The sequence below is a fragment of the Miscanthus floridulus genome, chromosome 10 (genome assembly GCF_019320115.1).
Source record: "Miscanthus floridulus cultivar M001 chromosome 10, ASM1932011v1, whole genome shotgun sequence".
Taxonomy (NCBI): Eukaryota; Viridiplantae; Streptophyta; class Magnoliopsida; order Poales; family Poaceae; genus Miscanthus; species Miscanthus floridulus.
The window spans coordinates 88,176,530-88,197,319 of NC_089589.1; the positions used below are offsets into that span (position 1 = coordinate 88,176,530).

General features: G+C 46.9%; 1 protein-coding gene across 1 annotated transcript; it reads left to right on the plus strand.

The window, feature by feature from the left end:
* Positions 1 to 12,402: 12,402 nt before the first annotated feature.
* Positions 12,403 to 14,268, plus strand: LOC136485028 (anthocyanidin 5,3-O-glucosyltransferase-like). Its single transcript, XM_066481978.1, has one exon. The coding sequence runs from the start codon at positions 12,624 to 12,626 to the stop codon at positions 14,061 to 14,063; it is 1,440 nt and encodes a 479-aa protein (XP_066338075.1). The 5' UTR covers positions 12,403 to 12,623; the 3' UTR covers positions 14,064 to 14,268.
* The last annotated feature ends 6,522 nt before the right edge of the window (positions 14,269 to 20,790 follow it).

Here is a 20,790-nt window from a genome sequence, read left to right on the forward strand (position 1 = left end):
AAGGAGGAATTCCAAGGAAGGTTTCACAGAGATGAACAAAGACAGAAAGATGGAGAACAGCATTGGGAGCAAGGTGATTCAAGCTAATCCCAAAATAGCCGAGAAACCGATGAAGAAAAGCAGAAGCTGGGATGCAAAGTCCAGCACGGACAAAGGAAACAAAGAGAATGATCTCACCAGGACCTGGAGCAGGGACCCGATGCTCGCCCGGAGCCCTCCATTCAGCAATGTCCTTGCTCTAGATTAGGCCATCGCCAACAAGCTCACGAAGCTGGTCTTCAGTCATTGTCGGAGCCGGCCAAACCTTCTGGGCAGCCCTCAAGGCCATGAACTCTTGGTTCTCGATCACGGAAAGTGATGATTCCTCATCCACAAAGGTTGCCTGGGACTTGCCCACGGTTTTCTTCCTACCCATGTACTAACAGAGGCAAAAAGGCACTAGGGAAAGAGAAGGCTCGGACGGCGGCGCTCAGATGGCTGCGGCAATGGCGACGGCGGAGTTGCGAAGGCTAGGGTTTTTCAAGGCGAAGGCAGGGTACCAACAAAAAGGAGGACAAAGGCCTTTAAATAGATTTTACACCGGTAAAAACGCAGCCCACCAAACCTGTTTTAACACGGCATGAGGACGCAACGGTCCATTTACCGACGCAGCTAAAATGACGGACGGCTCAAATCCACACAACGTACAGTTCAACGGGCAGATTTCAGACTTATCCATCCAGCACCACGGTAGAATTATCATATCACCACAAAAAGAACTCATCAACAATGAAGCAAAGAAGGGTTATCTCACAAGGAGCGCAACAACCCGGTCCTTACAGAAAGAACTCAGAAATCTCATCAACAACCAGGACAACAGGAAAATAAAGAATTGCAACTCAGAAGACAAGATTCTTTCCATTATAACTAGTTTCAAAAATAGAAGATTACACATCTTACAAGACCCAGCGAACTCGGTACCACTAAAAGCAAAGTAGCAAAGAGGAACCCGGACACGGCTAGGCTCTGGAATGACTACGCGTTCCAAATTGCTACTCGGCAGGACAAACCGCCCTCGGCTACACTGTTTTCTTCAAAGGATGGGCGCAGTGCATCCAAGGCAGAACTCAACATCATGGCAGGACAACATGGAGCAGAGAAGGCCGGCAGGCATCTATCTACCCAAGTCTGATGTGATGCTAGATATGATGCTAATCTGCACCGGACAGTCTTAGGGCAGGCGACGAGGATCAACCCAGAACTGCCAGATGAAGGATCGCATCCCACATCACAAGACTCCCTCCAACTACCGCCACGTACTTCCAAGTACAATGCTGCTATGGGATTAGCCTACCTCTAATCCCTATCACAAGACTCCCTCCAGCTACGGCAAGACACACAAGAACTACAAAATAAGCCCGGGGGCTGCTCCACTTCACAAACTACCATATTCATGACTATAGATACTTCAGAACAAGCAACAAAACGCTCAACGAATCAAAATAGCACTCCAGAAGGGTATTTATAGATTGAAGGAGCGGTGCACATAGACCAGGAGCACAAACGAAACAAGCCTAACAAAGGACACAGTGAAAAGACAAAATTCAATGAAAAATGACTCGAACGTGAAGGAACAGTACTCAAGGACAAGCATATTCGGAAGAATATACCAACACTGTACAACTCGTGAACAAACAACATTCACACTCAACCACCACCATACAACTACATCTGACAACAACAAACTACCAGAGAATATGTCAAGACCCTGCATCCGAGTTCTTCCTGAACAAAACAACCCAAATATATGCTTGGGGGGCTGCAACAGGAGAAGTTCTCAGTTCTTTCGAACAACTTAGATTCAAGACCCTCCAACTTTTTATTTCAAATAGCAAGAGGCTCGGGGGCTACACTCAGTGAGTGCACTTTTTCCTTCAAAAAGCGCACGTCACCAAGACGACTACTTCAAGACAACAGTTTTTCAAACGACATAAGATTCAAGACCCTCCAACTTTTTGTTCCAAATAGCAAGAGGCTCGGGGGCTACACTCAGTGAGTGCACTTTTTCTTTCAAAAAGCGCACATCACTCAGAAGACTTCTTCAAAATAGATGACTTCAAGACCACATGACAAAAAGAACCTGGGTATATGCTTGGGAGCCTTTCGACGAAGAATCAGGGTGATTTCAAGTAAAGACCCTCAAGCTCCTTGTACCAAACAGCAAGAGGCTCGGGGGCTACATCCAAAGGGGAGTACTTTTTTAATCAAAAAAGGTACACACCACGCAAAGGTCTCACGAAGCGCTACATGGTTTCGCTCAAGAAAGCACTCGGACGACGCTTGTTCCTGCTCGATGAGACTTGAAGGAACAAGACGAGGCTTCCAGAACTCAACCATGAAGTGCTCGGGGGCTTGTCAGTACGGGGCCCATGGGATACCCCACAAGGAAGGGAGAAGACCTAGTCTAATTAGGATTCTTCCCCTGTACTCTTAGTAGCAGTATTATTCTATAATCCTACTAGGAACTCTCATCGTAAACCAACTAGGACTCTGGCCTCCTCACAATATAAAGGAGGGCAGGGCTCCTTGGATCGGGGGGAGAGAGAACAATTGTACGACACAACACTTTACAATCAATCCAACACAAAGGCTAACACCGACTGGACGTAGGGCTATTACTCGATCGAAGATCGAGGGCCCGAACCAGGATAAATCGACTGTCTCTTGCGTTAACCGTTGAGTTCTGCATACGCTGAAGCCCGAACATACTGCCCCAGGTACCCCCGTGGCAGGCTATCGGTGGTCAAAGATTGACAATGCCTTCCTCTACCGGTACACATCTTCTGAGCAAACCGTTAGAGCAGACTCTGAAGAGATACGATTTATCCCATATGTGGAGATGACTTTCATAGATGAGCTTCCTTTTGTTTTCCCCTGGTGGTACATTACCTGCAACCATAAAATTAACAATATTTGCATACCAGGGGTCGGATTTTGTGACTTTGTAGAGCATGTCGTCCCGTAGCCAATCATTGATGGGTAGTCCCTGTGAATTCTCAAACTGCATTCTAGACAAGTGATTGGCAACAAAATTTTCTACTCCATTTTTATCTTTTATTTCTAAGTCAAATTCTTGGAGTAGCAAAATCCATCTTATCAGTCTGGATTTAGCATCTTTCTTAGTGAGCAAGTATTTTAAAGCAGCATGATCAGTATAAACAATCACCTTAGCTCCTATAAAATAAGATCTAAACTTATCAACAGCAAAAACTATAGCCAGGAGTTCTTTTTCAGTTGTTGCATAATTAAGTTGAGGTCCTGTCAAAGTTTTGCTAGCATAAGCAATTGCATGATGCTTTTTATCTTTAGTTTGTCCCAAAACAGCCCCCACAACATAATCACTAGCATCACACATGATTTCAAAAGGTAGCGACCAATCAGGAGGTTGAATGATTGGTGCAAAGATGAGTTGTTTCTTAAGAATGTTAAAAGATTTCAAGCACGCATCATCAAATTCAAAGGGAACATCCTTAGCCAAAATATTTGTAAGTGGTGTAGCAATATATGAAAAATATTTTATAAAGCGGTGGTAAAAACCAGCATGACCAAGAAAACTACATATCCCTTTGATATTTATGAGAGGAGGTAACTATTTGATTACTTCAATTTTAGCTCTATCTACCTCAATCCCTCGTTCGGACACCAAGTGTCCAAGCATTATGCCTTCTCTAACCATGAAATGACATTTTCCCAATTAAGGACTAAGTGATTTTCTTCACATCTTTGCAAAACCTTGTCTAAATTTTCAAGACAATCATCAAAAGTTTTTCCATAAACAGAAAAGTCATCCATGAAAACTTTCATGATTTCTTCAATCATATCAGAAAATATAGACATCATGCATCTTTGGAAAGAAGCTGGTGCATTGCATAATCCAAAAGACATTCTACGGTAAGCATAAGTTCCATACGGACATGTAAAGGTGGTTTTGCTTTAGTCATCTGGATGAATCGGTATCTGGTGGTAACCTAAATACCCATCAAGAAAACAGAAAAAAGAGTGGTTCGCTAGTCGCTGTAACATTTCATCAATGAAGGGCAACGGAAAGTGATCCTTCTTTGTTGCCTTGTTAAGTTTTTGGTAATCTATACACATCCGCCATCCAGTGACTGTTCTTTGGGGGATTAATTCATTCTTTTCATTTTTAACTACAGTCATGCCTCCCTTTTTATACACAACTTGAACAGGACTTACCCACTCACTATGTGACACGGGATAGATGATCCCGGTGTGCAAGAGTTTCAAAACCTCTTTCTTAACAACCTCTCTCATCGCGTTATCAAGCCTACGTTGGGGCTCCCTAGAAGGTATAGAGTTAGGATCTGTAGGGATGCGATGGGTGCAAAGAGCAGGGCTAATTCCCTTAAAGTCTTGAAGCGAGTAGCCAAAAGTAGAACGATGCTTTTCTAAGACAGTTAGCAAGCGTAGGAATTCTTCCTGAGAGAGTTTATCACTTATGATCACAGGAGAATCCTGATCATTATGGAGAAAAGCATATCTAATACTAGAAGGCAGGGGTTTAAGCTCAATGGTGGGCTTAGGTGGTTCCAGCAATTCATCTAGAGGTTCAGGGTCTATAGGATTTTCATCTTCTTTTTCGATGAAGAACTGGGCAAGGGTTCGATCAAGTCATTAAGAGATGCAGCCTTAACCTCTTCCATTGGGTCTTCCTCGGGAATTGGCTCAGTCTTAGCATTTAGAGAATGAGTAATGGGTATAGAAAGCTTAAAGTTTTTTTCAAGTCTTATATTCAACTTCCCCGTTTGTCCTTCTTGGATAAGTCTTTCAATTGGTTGTCCTATCAACAGGTCGAACTCCATAATATCAAAGATATAGAAGATTAGATGAACCTTAGTTCCTTTTACCTGGATAGGAAGGACATACAGAATTCCCAAACTTGGGAGAATGTGTCCTAAAAGACCTTTCAATAACTTTGTTGTTGGGGTTAATGGCATGTGTTTCAATAAATCATGAGCAAAAGATACAGACATGATGGTAACACCCACAATTGGATTGTAAAGAGCATTGAAAGGAGCTTTATTAATTCAGCAACGAATGTAAATAGAAGGTGAATCTAAGCGAATCACATTAGAGGAAAGCCCTGACTCTTCTAGCCATTCATTGCTTATAATAGATACTAGCTCTTTTGTAGTCTTTTTAAGGAAAGCTTCCTCAGAAGGGTCTAAAGGTTCTTCATGGTATGGTAATTCGAGGTATTTCCATATTCATCAAAGAGTTCATGCTCGAATTCAAGCATGAAATCCGAAATTGGAGTTTCCTCCTTTTCCAGTGGTTTCAGGATTTGAGACAGCTGAAGTTGGTGATGGGTCTGGTAAGGATTCGGGTTCAGCTATCTGGGATTCCTCCACTAATGGCTTCTTTTCTACTTCTTCAGGGGCGTCCTCTAAGATTTTAGTAAGAATGCTTCTCCCCGTATTGGCGGAGACATGCAAGAACGAGCCTCCTAAGGCCGTATTAAGATGCTTCGAGGTTTTTCTATTAAGACCCATATAAAAGTGTTGAAGAAGAATAGGGTCTTGAATGGCAAGGTTAGGGCTAGTTTTAATGAGAGTATTAAAATGTTCCCATGCCATGCCTAGAGATTCTTTTTTCTTTTGTCTAAAAGATAGTACCTCTAAATGAAGTCTGACTATCCTAGAGATGGGAAAGAATTGCAAGCAAAACCTAGAGCACATGGCTTCCCAATCTCCTTGTCTACTCTCAATGGTGAGATTGTACCAACGTTTAGCTTTTCCCGTCAAAGAGAAGGGAAAAAGCTTCCATCGTAAGGTTTCATCTGACATGCCCACAATGTGTAGGCATGCACAAGTTTGTTCAAAATGATTAACTAAGAATAGGGGTTTTCATCACCTTCACCTGAAAAGGGTTGATCCTGAACCATGTTGATTAACCGTGGGCGTAGCTCATATCCAGGTGTTAGGATAGGCTTTGAAGATTCTTGTGGCTGTAGGCTTGTGCCCGTGGGTGCACCATATTGGTAGATAGGGGTGGATTCTAGATCCATAGTAAAAAGGAAAGAAATGATAAAAGGGTAAAAGTATAGTACAAGGTCAAGCTAGACTCGAAGTTAACTCAGCAACCATTCCCTGGCAACGGCGCTAGAAATGCTTGTTGGTATAAATTAATGCACACAGAATAATCCGCAAGTGCATATATATTATACCGTTGTAGCACTTCATCAGGAGACGACACGGATGCTATGTGATCTTCCGTGGCCTGGTTGACGTGGTTGCTATGTGATCTTCCATGTTAAGCCCTTGAATTTTGGCCACATTCGAGCTCATATTATTATTTATTATGAAGATTAGGTATCATCGGCACTATTATGTTGGGATAATTTGGTATCGTCTGAGATTATATGATAGGATGATGTGGTATCATCCGGGATTATGAGATGGGACGATTAGGTACCTTCCCGAGATTAGTGTGTTTTCAAACCCCTGAGAAGCTATAGTAGAGTTATATGGAAATCTAAGGTCACGTACATTCGGATACGGGGTTTCGTTAGGCCTATTCCGTCCACTGATCATGGAAGGGATGGTGCCTATCGTGTGGGAAAAATTGTACACCTTTGCAGAGCTTATTAAATCTATTCGAATAGCCACGTCCTTGGAATGGGCAGATGCTGGGATAAGGTCACCTATAATTAGATTTACTTTTATGTGTAATGAAACTATGATATAAAACGTTAATATTGACTCGGGGACTAGTGGGAATGATAATACTCCGCTAGGACTCAACCCTTAATTATGGTCACTACTCCACTTCTATTTCCACCCTATGGTTAGGGCTTGCTGAGTACGTATGTACTCACCCGTTGTTGACTCACAGACTTCAGCACCGAGGAGGACCCTGACTAGGACGAGGAGGTGCACCGCGAGGGCTAGGAGTTACGCGAGGTTTACGATCGTAGGAAGAAGACATCAAAGCTAGGGTTTCGACCGCGCTCAAGCTTGCCTGTGGATTAGGATATCGCCACGTTGTATAATACTATCATACTAGAGACCACCATGATGTAATAAAATGCTGCTTCACGGCAGTAGTCTTCCGCTAGTTATGTAACCCATAAATATGCCCTTTGGGTCACTGTTATAAGACCCTATTTTCTAGAAAACAATAAAGCTCGGAACATTTTTATTAAATATCTGTGTGCCATTTCTATTAAATTGTGCGTACTTGTGTATGATCCTGGCGCATGCACAGATGCACCTAGGATACTCAAAATGAAGGCCCGACACATTGATGGATGGCATAGATTCCAAACGACAAAAAAGCATATCATACCATACGCCGTGTATGACGTGCTTGTCATTGTACTTTATGGTGATGTACGGAGACAAGTAAACGATCATCAACCTTCGCCAGATGAATTGGCAATGAGAGCTGTAACACTGCCGTAACATATTGTGCGCACCAGAGAACTAAATCAATTTGCAAATAGAATCACCAAGCTAGCCAACAAATCAGTGGTGAAACTTCTGATCATTCCAAGCCGTGTGATTTCCATCGCTGGAACATAGAGCGAACTGATGGTGATAGCAATTTCCACCGCCGGTTCTAGCAGGTGGTTCGGCTTTTCACCTTTAAACGGGCGGCAAAACTTCTTATCACCCCTGGTTTGTATCTACATCGCGCATTGGCTCAATAACGGACGATGCTAAATGTTTTCACCGCCGGTTTAGCGTACAATACGGAGGTGAAGTCTAGCACTGTGTTCACCGCTGGATCATACGCCGAACTGGCGGTGAAAACTTTCACCACCTCCAGTAGGTCACCCTTATGTGACCCCTCTTGTTATGAACCGACGGTGGTATGTAGCATTGCCAGTTCTCACATAACCGGTGGTGATCATCCTATCTGCAGTAGTGCTCAATCGGTCATGTACCCCATATTTTATATGGAGTAGCTTTGTGGTCTTATCCTGTTGGAAAAACCATTGTGGTAATATTTTTTGGTTGTTTCATAGTGTTTTCCTTACATTAGGTCAAAACTGGCATGGGCTTATTAAATCTGGTATGGGTCCAATTTGATTATCAACAGCATGAATAACCTTTTGCTTAGAACAGCTATACATTGCATCTTTCATAGTGTAAGTTGTTTATTTGTCTGCTGTTTTATTATATGAACCATCAAAACTAAGTATGCTGCATAGCATTGTTAGTTTCAGTACCAATGCATGTATGAAGTTCAAATTATACCCTAACATCACCTTCAGACTATTGATTTTGCAGATGCAGGTCAATAATAATAAGAAACACAATGCTCGCGGTGCCAGTGACTCATTAAACCTGGAAACAAGATGTTCCCATTCTACTACCCTGACAAATGTGACCACCACACAACAAAGGTTCAGATAACTGAAACACTCACTTCATCACACGGTAAATGTATCAAAATGAACACTGGGCAGCTATGTGAACTCTGAAGTCTGAACTAAGGCATCTAGGACATGTAAATCAGCTATAGGAACACTTGAAAGGACCATAGGATTGCGATCGATGCACACTCTGTTCCTGCCAAATCATTTGGGGAACTATAAGCTGCCACTACAATGCAACATATATGCCTTGATGCATCCTTGGCCAACAAAATTTGCTTACTTCAGTACGTTACATGGTTGACATAGCTAATCCAAAGAGCATAAAAGACTTTAATTTGCAGGACCATAAGGATCGAAAACGAAATAGACTCTTCATGTCTTTCCAATTTTTCAAACTAAATATGCACAAGTCATTACCATGATGGATCCCAAGCTACTGAAAACCCAGATGAAGGAGAAATCGGATCAACGCTGGCCGAACCCCACAAGTAGTAGGAGGAGGGAATGGACACCACTGTTCAATGATGGAGTTGTCGCCGCGCGCTGCGGAAGGCACCTCCCCTAGATCCATCAATGGAGGATGGAGTTGTCGCCGTGCCGTAGCTGAGAGCACCGAAGATAGGGCGGGCAGCCGCTGCCGCTGATGCTGACGCTGATCCGCTCCCACGACCGAGGGCTGGGATGCAACATCGGCGTCATGCCGAAACTCCATGACGACTGAGGTTGCGGCTGCTGCCATCGAGCCACTTCCGCAACCTAATGTGTGCGCCAGGGAGGATGCCGCCGCCGCCTCCGCCGACACAGCAGTTGTGGCGCCATTGGTCTTCTTATTTGCGGCAGCTAGCAAGGGTTCACTGGGTATACAGGGAGAAGATTTTAGCGTGATAGCTCCCTCCCGTGCATGCCCAAACCACAACCGCCCACGTGAGTGCCCAGGATCCCTGCAACGAGTTGTGGAGACAGGCCGTACATCGCTCCTGGAGCCATCTTTCTGCATCGGAGCACGAGACGTTCCCGTCGCCTCGCGAGGTGACGCCGGCTCCATCTCCAAGCTCACACGGGTTGTTTTATTTGTAAAAGAACCGATGAAAGGGGGCATTTACATATTTACCATTATTACGGATGACATCTTACACTGTGTCACTGACACATGAGTCACTGATATGGTACTTTTTATACCACTCACATCATAATGATGGTAAATATGTAAATAATCCGAGAAATAGCGGCATACACTGTTCTTCTTCTTCCTTTGCTCCCACTGTTCTTCTTCTTCCCCGGCCATCCTCGCCCCCGCCCACCTAGACCACCGATTAGGCCACCGGTGACCTCCCCACCCACCCCCGTTGGGACAAACCCACCCATCCCTAATCCCAATGGAGGAGGTCGCCGGCGACTCCTCGCCCCCGCCGCCGGCACCGCCCAACCGGTTATCTCCCTCTGCCCGCATGACGGCGCCGCCACCGCCACTCATCACGCCACCATTGCCGGGCCGGCCAGCCGCCGCCCCAGGCCCCTTCTTCTAAGACCGCTGGCCATAGATGGTCTCAAAAGTGAAGCCCTAACCACCACCGCCACCGCCCCGGCCGCAACCGCCTCGCCTCTGGCCGTTCCGCCCACTGCCCGCCCGCTACCCTGCCGCTACCCTGCCCCCGCCCCCTCCTTCGCCCGTATCCTGCACCGCTAATCATATCGGCGCACGCGCACCCGATAAGATTTGGGTCTTATGTGAAGTATCATGCAGTGGGACACAGGTTAAACTATATAGCCATTGCAAGCGTGCAAACTTAATTGTGGATTAGCTCATTAGCACAATTTTTTCTGAGAAGACCTCGTGGGGAAACAAAATGTGAAGAGGCCAGTTTGTCTGACACTACACTTCAACCCTTAAAATAGCAACTGCTTTGGAGTTGCTAAAAGGCTTGTACAACCACAGGTAGTCAGTTTCTAAATCGTTATAGCGATGGACCTTGCTGCTGCTACAAAAGGAGTCGCTATAAATAAATAGCAACGAACATGATCTTTAGCACCGATAGTTTGACGGTCTTACTTTTAGCGACCGGCAACATGTTAGAGCTTTTAGCGACCGATAACATGTGAGAGCTTTTAGCGACCCACAATTTATCGCAATAAAGAACTTTTAGCAACTAACAATCCATCGAGCTCAATTAAACAGATAAAAACATTAAACCAGATGTATTTTAGTATTTAAAACTATGTAAATTGGACCAAACACTCAGGACCAATACAATATTGAAATTATATTGTTAAGATTTCGGTTGACATATACAAATGATCACATTAATCATACTCTCATTCATTTATATAAAACGAGTACATAAGTAATCATGTCACTAGCTTGTTCACATCAAGCCAACATAGAAGCATATAGCTGATTACAAAAGAATCTGTCTAGGTGACATTTAGTTGTTTTGACCCCTCATGTCAACTGAATCTTTTCCATGCACTTACAGTTATGCCAATTTTTTCAGAAAAATTTTTCAAATTATTTTTATGAATTACAGATTAAAGATATCAAAAAATATATTTCAAATTATTCACAAATTTCAAAACATATTTTCCCAAATTATGGTGGGATACACCTACCCAACCTTATCCTTTCCCTTCCCTCACCTGTGCACTTCCCTTCCCTTCCGTCGAATGCGCACGCAAACAGAGTTCGGAGAAGAAGCAGCAACGGTGATCCGGTCTGGGGTGGCCCTCCTCGTCGCCCTCCTCATAGCCAGGCGCGGCCCTCCTCGTCGCCAAACGTCGGTCCCGCGCCGCGCCCGCCATGGCCGGGGCCGCGAGCTCTGAGGCTGGCCGCGCGTGCTGCCTCGCCGGCCCTCGCTGGCTGCGTGCGCCTCGCCTGCTCATCGGCCGCGCCCTCTACTAGCCGTTCGCGTAAGATCAGATGGCCCAAAAATTAGTTGATGGGAGGGGCTAAATTAGCAATTCTGTTACAAAAACTAGCAATTGTTGTCATCCTGCTGTACAGCAATCAAACATTTTTTGCCTGTTGAGCAAAACCCATTCAACCAAAAGCGATCTAATAACATTGATCAAAAGCTAGCACCACATCAGGTTGCCCGTCCAACAACAATAAAAACTAGCACCATCTGGTAGGAGTCCAAAAACAAAACCACCATATTCTAGTCCAAAAGCAATCAAAGCTAGCATGTAGTTGGCCATGAGTACCTCAATGGCTTTCTATCGAGGGGGAATTTCTTGTGTGCCATTAAAAAAGATCGTAATGCCTTGTGTGTCTCTGGAAAAGTCCAGTGGTCTTCAGCGCCACTGCTTCAACTTTTTTGTGCCATATATGCCACTGCTGTCAGTTTAGGCTCTAACGCCGTCAAACTGCAGGTGTGAAAAGTCAAAAATACCTTTATGTCTATATATGTCATTATTTTTTTTTGAGCATCTTAACGACTTCAAATGGAAAACTCAAAACTAGAAAGTTCTAGATCTCGTCGAGATCTATAATTTTTATATAAAAATTATTTTCATTTAATTCCACAAAAAAAGATATGATTTTTCTAAGATATATTAATCATATCAAATCATATTTTTTTGCGGAATTAAATAAAGATAATTTTTATAAGATCTACAACTTTCTAGTTTTGAGTTTTTTCATTTGAAGTCGTTAAGATGCTCAAAAAAAATTAATGACATATTTAGACATAAGGGTATTTTTAACTTTTCACACCTGCAGTTTGACAGCGTTAGAACCCAAACTGACGGCAGTGGTATGGAGGGCACAAAAAGTTAGAACAGTAGCGCTGAAGACCGCTAAACTTTTTCAGAGGCACACATGGCATTACGATATTTTTTAATGGCACACAAGGAATTCCCTCTTTTATCAACAAGTCGCTGTCAGCAACCCCATCAGACATCAGTGGCAATTCCTGTCAACAAGCTAGCAAAATAGGGCCTCATAAATCCTAATTATTCCAAGGAGGCCTGTTCACAAACAATGTAAAAAAGGGTATATATATACGTTTACATAGCCGGAAGTCACTGGAGGAGGTTCCCCCAGTGCTTCTCCCAACGCCAGCCAAGCATTTGGCTACATGGCGATGTGGCCAGCGTGCGGTACTCCACTCCAATTTGCCATGTATACAGTGTACTCGCATGTGTCATATGCAGCAGTGATCAGTGGAGCGCACCCCAGTCGGGGCCGCAGCGTCCACTTCCTTCCAAGAAGGCCAGAGCTAACTCGAGCAGAGCCGTGCAGCTAGCGATGAAGAAAACCGTGGTTCTCTACCCGGGCCTCGGCGCCGGCCACCTGATGCCGATGATCGAGCTGGCCAAGGTCTTCGTCCAGCACGGCGTCGCCGTCACCGTGGCGCTCGTGAAACCGCCGTCCGAGCTCGGGGCCCTCGACTTCCCCGCCGTGGTCGCCTGTGCCGCGGCCTCCAACCCGTCCATCTCCTTCCACGTCCTACCGGCGTCGTCGTCGCTGCCCGCGACCTCTGGTTCTGGCACCGGCTCCGGCTCCAGCTCCGACGATGCTCCCAGCAAGAAGCACTACGTCCTCCAGATGGTGGACTACCTCAAGACCATGAACGCTCCGCTCCGCGACTTCCTCCGATCGCTGCCCGCCGTTGACGTGCTCGTCATCGACATGTTCTGCCCCGACGCGCTCGACGTCGCGGCCGAACTCAGGCTGCCCGTCTACTACTCCTACGCGTCGTGCGCCGGGGACCTCGCTGTCTTCCTCAGCCTCGCCTTCGACCAAGACACCTACACAGCTTCCATAGACGCTGGCGATGCTACCCTTTCCTTGCCGGGCGCTCCTCCGTTCAAGGCGTCGGATCTGCCGAGAGAAGATGACAAGGACCTCGAAGCAGGCAAGGCCATCCTCCAAACGCTGCAGCGGATGGCGGCGTCCGACGGGATCCTCGTCAACACCTTCGTGGAGCTGGAGATGCGGGCGGTGCGCGCTCTGCGGGACGGGCTGTGCGTGCCCGGCCGTGACACGCCACCGGTCTACTGCATCGGGCCACTGGTGTCCGGCGGCGGTGGGGAAAAGGAGCACGAGTGCCTCCGCTGGCTGGACTCGCAGCCCGACCGCAGCGTCGTGTTCCTCTGCTTCGGGAGCCTGGGCACGTTCTCCGAGAGACAGCTGAAGGAGGTCGCCGTCGGCCTGGAGAGGTCAGAGCAGAGGTTTCTCTGGGTGGTGCGCACCCGGCGCATCGTCGACGAGGCGCTGCCGGAGCCAGACCTCGGCGCGCTCCTTCCAGACGGCTTCTTGGAGAGGACCACGGGCAGAGGCCTCGTGTTCAAGTGCTGGGCGCCGCAGGTGGACGTGCTGCGCCACAGGGCGGCCGGCGCTTTCATGACGCACTGTGGGTGGAACTCGACGCTGGAGGGCATCACGGCGGGGCTGCCGCTCCTGTGCTGGCCGATGTATGCAGAGCAGAAGATGAACAAGGTGTTCATCGTGCAGGAGATGAAGCTCGGGGTGGAGATGAGGGGATACGACGGCGAGGTGGTGGCGGCCGATCAGGTGGAGACAAAGATAAGGTGGGTGATGGAATCCGAGGGTGGGCGGGCGCTCAGAGAGAGGGCGGCGGCGGCCAAAGATGCGGCAGCCAAGGCGATCCAGGAAGGGGGCTCATCTCACGCTGACTTCGTCAGATTTCTCCAGGATCTTGACAACATCTCATCCCGTTCGTGAAGGAGTGCCAGCTTGCTCTGCTGTCTGCTCGATCAAGTGTTGTGGAATAGAGTAGCGGTACGATGTACAATAACTGACACGGACACACACTTTTATCTTGGTATTCTGACATTCTGTATTCGTGTTGCCGACCCCGGACACACACTTTTATCTTTGCTTGTTCTTATAGTCTGTAATTTTTGGTGTTCTACTATATTTCCCTGGCTATGTGTCGTGATTGGATAATGCCTACTGCTCTTCTGATGAAGCTATATACGGTCTCCATGGATCGACCCAAGTCACTGCAAATTAATTAACCTGGCTCAGTGGCTGTAATTGTCAAGGGCCTGCTACATGGTTTGCAAAGGCGCCCCCTTTTTAAAAGCATGTCGTGTTCCTGCTGACGTGCAGCTGTAGTTGCTGTCACTGCCTACGTGGCTCATCTAAAAAAATGTATAGTTGGATGAAGCTAAACTTTCTTAATTTTGATTAAAGTATTTGTTGACGCGAAGATCGGTCGCACACTACAAGTGCTAGGTTGCACGGGTCGCAAAACTGACCGAGGAGGTGCCACTCTACAGAAACCGGCCTAGCCAGTCTAGGGATTCGGCCTTACTGGTTCTCTCGTGTTTTGCCCGAGAAAGCCCTAGGGCAACGAGTATCACACCACTAGATAGCACTGATCACAAAATGGTCCGAGACGGCACGACTTTGCATAAACCGGTCTAGCTGGTTTAGTGAGTCGGCCTTGCCGGTTCTCTCGTGTTTAGCCCGAGAAAGCCCTTTTTCTAGATAGCCCGAGAAAGGCCTAGGGCAACAAAAAACACACTTACGTGGTGAAGAACGGCGAGGTTTTCGGGGAAACCACCAAAGGATAACCAATCGTGCTTGCTTGACGAAGAATAGCTAGTTTTCGAGCAAACTAGCAAGGAACCGTCGAGAAACTCTCGCCAAGGAGAAACCCCATCGGGATGAGGATATCGTCGGGTTGCTCTAGGTCGGCCAACAAGCCTAGGGCGTCATCCTTGGCCATCGAATCAAGTGATCAACAACAACATGGAGATTGGAAGGGATTAGGACAAAGAGAGATAAAAGTAAATTGCTTTGGTTTGACTGTGTGTATTGGGCACTTTAATCGCCCGTGCCCTTATATTTAGAAGGAGGTGGTGTTCTTATCCGTCCGAAAAAACCATTGCAAAACATGCCAAAATACGTTTTCGATTTTATCTGGGTCTGCCAAAACCGACTTGGCCGGTTTCAGAACCGGCCTGGCCTCTTTTAGCGGTCCAGGACAGAAAACCTTCTGAAAATTATAATTGATTCATCTAGGCTCCAAATGAGGTGATCCATATATGTTTTTTTATCATCTCAACGAGTGTAATGCAATGGTGCAGTTCATTCTTACGTTTGAGGAACTTGGAAAATCACCAAATCTGCCTATCGGTGTTTCGAATAAACACCAACGAGTAAATTTGTGTTATTGCGCGTCTGGCCCGGATGGTGTGTTAAAAAAACACAAGGTTTATACTGGTTCGGACAGAATGTCCCTACGTCCAGTTCGTGGCTGCTGCTCGTGTTATTAGCACTGAAAAGTTCATAGTAGGGGTTACAAACGGGCAAGAGAGGGACATGTCCCAAGTCTCTGATGGAAAGGTCGAATGGGTGCTGAGAGCTTGGCAGCTGCTCAGCTCTGCATTCGAGGTTCGATGCTAGTGGTTCTGCTGTGATGTGGTGAAATCGATCCCCTTAGTGGGGTGCCCTGCCTTCTCTTTTATAGGCCAAGGAAGAGCAGGGATTATAGATGGGAGAAAAAAGAAGAAAAACCAGAGGCAAAGGAGGTCCTTCAAAGATGCTGGGTCTTCCTTTTCCTCTGTGCGGGCCCCGCTGACATGGCCGGCGGTGCCAGGGATAGCTCCACGCTGGGTGCATGTCCGCTGATGATGCCATGTCCTAGCATTGTCAGCAAGTTGTCACGTCCCATCCCGCCCCGGCGGGCGGTGCGGCGGACCAAGGTGCTGATCCGCGGCCATACAGGGAGCAGACAGCGCAGTGACCTCACGTCCGTTACTGTAGGTGATGCGAGTTTCCTCCTGAACCATAGTGGTTGTCATGAGCTTCCGTCAGGATCCGCGCCCGAGGGCAAACGGCGGAGCCCACAACACTATAAGACAAATGTCGGCACCTACAACACTGTTTGGGCTCTGACATGCCTAAAAGGTCTCAAAGCGCCCTTCTTGTCATATCCTGACGGTACTGTCCTGTAGGCGTGCAGGATATGGTCCTTGGTATTGCGGTTGACTTGAGTGCCCTGCCTTATCTGCGTGCGTCGTTAGGAAGGAGTCGTGCGCAGAAGTCGAGCGAGGCGGAGCCACCCCTCGGGGGTCAGGCGAGGCGGAGACAGCCCTCAGACGTCGGGCGAGGCGGAGCCTACCCTTGAGGGTCAGGCAAAGCGGAGCCAGTCCTCATACGTTGGGCGAGGCGGAGCCATCCTTTAGACATCGGGCGTGGCAGAGCCATCCTTCAGACATCGAGCGAGGCGGAGCCAATCCTCGGAGGTCAGGCGAGGCGAAGCCAGCTCTTAGACGTCGGGCGAGGCGGAGCCATCCCTTGGGAGTCAGCCTAAGGCGTTCCCAACCCTCGGGGGTCGGACGATCGAACAAAACGAAGCCTGCGGCCTGGTGGTTTGGACAAGGCAGGGCCCACTGGGAAATGTAGTCGTGTTGTTGATTACTCTAATGAATTAGCGTTGATGGGTATCAACTCCTCTTCTTCGGGTACCCTAGTATTGGTCCCCGACACTGCCCTGGCCAGTTTTGGCTTGATCAAGCCCCCAAAAGCTGTTTTCTTCGTCCACACTCCAATTGAGATAATCCAAGTATGCTTTCTGACCATCTCGATGGTAGAAACATGATGTAGGAGTCTGTTATGTTGTTTGGACATTTTTGGGTGTTAACATATGCCCCTCTTTTTAGTAACGCTTGCATACTAAAAACATGTTGAAAGCCAAAATTGACACTTTGTTGTGGTCTTCTTTAGAATATCATCCATGCCTTCTATTTGCTACCTTAAACTTATTCAGAGTAATGTCCTCAACCTCTTCCATCAAATCATTGCCTTCTAGTTGCTGGCCGTCACCATCGAGCAACTTCCATGACTGAATGTGTGCGTCGGGGACGCCGCCACCGCCATAGACGTAGCAGTCAAGGCGCTATCGGTGCGGGACCCATGGGATACCCCGCAAGAAAGGGAGAAGATCTAGTCTAACTAGGATTCTTCCCCTGTAATCTTAGTAGTAGTATTATTCTGTAATCCTACTAGGAACTCTCATTGTAAACCGACTAGGATTCTGACCTCCTAACTATATAAAGGAGGGCAGGGTTCCTAGGGACAGAGAACATATAACGCAACACAACACTTTACAATCAATCCAACGCAAAGGCTAACGCCGACTGGACGTAGGGTTATTACTCGATCACGGTCGAGGGCCCGAACCAGGATAAATTGACTGTCCCTTGCATTTACCGTCGAGTTCTGCATACGCTGAAGCACGAACATACTGCCCCGGGTACCCCCATGGCAGGCTATCGGTGGTGAAACATCGACAGCTGGCGTGCCAGGTAGGGGCTTTCGGCGACTTTGCATCCGAGAGCTCGATGGACCTCGACAACATGATCTTCTCGATAGGGTCAACCTTCATCTTTGGTTCATGGATCTGCGACGTAGGTGACAATGGCAAGCTCCGAGGCCATCTCCTCGAAGATTCGGATCATCATCAAGACCTTTCCATTTCGGCGACAACGACAGATCCACTTGCTGGAAGATTCACGCAGCTCGCGATGTTCGATCCGACTCATATTTTGTGGCTTCACGCATCTGATTCAAACTCAAGTTCCGCTTCCAAGATGGAGTCTTATCCGAGTTCTTTCAGAAAACCGAGTTCTTTTCCGACAAGGCTCCGAGGCACGACGTCAACCTATCAAGGATACAACTCGGAGTACACTCAGAGTACTTTAAAGAAGTCAGGTCCTCTTCCGTTCAGACTCCACAACATGTCAACATCTTATCAGACATGGCCCGAACGATCCACCAATTCGGTGCTTAGAATGCCACTGAAAGGAGCCTAGGAAGGTCTCGTCTTAACTATAACATCTCAAGACTGCATCGTCCACTGGCCAGGTTCCGTTCCTAAGGATGGCGGCACCCAACTAGTCGATGATACGACAACAACAACTCTACCCTACCAAGAAGGAGACTCGATCTGCGACCTAGAAGCCTCTACTAAAGTTATCAACAACTCTAACAGTACGGAAACCAACGCCGATGACAGAACAACTCACGCTCGAGAAGTATTCATGATTCGCCGTCCTCAATCACCATTGGTCCCCCCAGAAGCGCCCGATGTCAGGTCTTCCGATGAATCTGAGTCCAACATATCACCATTTACCCAGGGGCACGATGGTGAGACCGAGAGTCAGAGGCAAGCCAGAGAAAGAAAGAACAAATTGAAACAAGGACGTCAACGCTGTGCTAAGCAGCGCAAGGAAGCTTGGATCAAATATGAGTCAGACCTAGCCGAGTACAATAGAAGAAAATCAGAGCGAGAGGTCGAAGAAGGACAAGCAGCGAATACACCCTACGATAAGATCCGAGAAGCACTAGAAGAACTCAGGGCGACTTCACATCCCAATGAAAAACAAGAACAGCTCTAGGACTTCCTCCGATCAACAGTCCTAAGGATGCACGATGGAAGGGCAATATCTCATGAGCAGGAAGATCAAAATCAAAGGAAGTCTGCCTTTGAGAGACTTGGACCAAGTGGAAGTCACAACAGAGAAAGTAAAAGAAACCATAGTCAAAACGACCGAGTCGAACAACCAAGAAAGGCTAGAAGCAAAGCACCTACTTAGACAGCCACGCAAAACTACTCTCACCAAGACAATAGTTGGCAAGAAGGGGGCGCTGAATCAGAATACACAGAAGCCAGAACGCACGATAGATTCCCCTGTTTTGCAAACAGACTTGCTTCAATATGACTGCCTCACAAGTTCAAGCCGTCCAACCATTCCAAGTATGATGGCAAGACAAACCAAAGCAGTGGCTCAGGATTTACTCACAATCAATTGAATTGGCCGGAGGAGACGAAGACATCAAAACCTTGTTCTTTCCCATGGCCCTAGAAACCATGCCCCTTCAGTGGTTTGACAAATTGAATCTAGGATCAATAAGAAATTGGGAGGACTTACAAAGAGCTTTCTGCGAAAATTTCGCGGGTATCATTACACACCCAATCACCGACGCAGAGCTAAAAGGACTCAAGCAGAAAGGAGGTGAAAGTCTCAGAAATTACTATCGACGATTTGGCGAACTACGAGCTCAAGTACATGACATCACCCAACAAGAAGTAATCGAAGCTTTCTCTCACGGAATCATGGCTAGGTGGCAATTTCAAGACTTCTGCAAAGAAAACCCAAGAAACAATGAAGAATTCAGATGAACAGTGGAAAAGATGATTACCGCAGAGGAAAAGACACGAGAAAGATTCCCGGATAGAAACAACCGAGACAACCTGGACAAGCAAAATCTTTGAAATAATAGACATCAGGAAAGAAAACATGGACCAGACAACACCGTAGTAGTCACTAACAAATCAAGGAAGTTTTCCAAGCCCAGGAGGCATGACGACATTGAAAACATGCGTTGCGTCTTGCACCCCAAAGGAAATCACACCATCGGAGATTGCTACACCTTCAAAGATCGATACACAAGAAAGGATAGTAAGGAAAATACCAAAGAAGGCAATCAGAAAAAAGAAGAAGACAACCACGAAGACAAGGGATTCCAAAAATCCAGGGGGACAGTAGCAGTAATCTTTGCCGGGGTCCCAGATTCCAGAAGCAAACATCAAGAAAAGCTAGCGCTGCGAACCATCATGGCAGCAGAACCGGCTACCCCAAGATATCTCAACTGGTCACAGTATCCAATCCAATTCTCAAGAGAAGACCAATGGACTAGCATAGGAAACACAGGCCATTACCCACTAGTTCTAGATCCAACTATTGCCGGTATGACTGTCACAAAGGTACTAATCGACGGGGGAGCCGGACTCAACATCATTTTCTCAGAAACTCTAAGGAAGATGGGATTACAACTCACCAGGATGATTACACCAACAAGCACGCCTTTTTATGGCATAGTACCCAGCAAGGCAGCAATGCCACTTGGACAAATCACTCTACCAGTTACTTTTGGGACTCCCTTGAACTACCGTACAGAGTTCATCAAGTTCAAAGTTGCGGACTTCGATTCATCATATCAAGCAATCCTTGGGCACCTAGCACTAGCAAAATTCATGGCAATATCGTATTATCCGTACCTGTTGCTTAAGATGCCAGGGCCTAATGGTGTCCTCTCTCTTCGGAGTGATTTGAAGCACGCTTTTGACTGCGATGTTCAGGCAATCTAAATTGCAGCAAAAGCACAGGCCACCGATGGAAGAAAAGAAATAGCCGCTGTTGCAGCAGAAATGAGCCCAGAAGAGCTAGTGATACCGGCTAAAAAACCAAGCATCCTAGCACCACCAAAAGAAGCCGACGTCAAGCAAATCGACCTGGGCACCGGTGATCCATCAAAAACGGCAACCATCAGCGCCCACCTATCGGCAAAATAGGAACTCGCGCTCACCAACTTTCTTTGGGACAATAAAGATATCTTCGCCTGGAAGCCGGCCGACATGCCAGGGGTCCCAAGA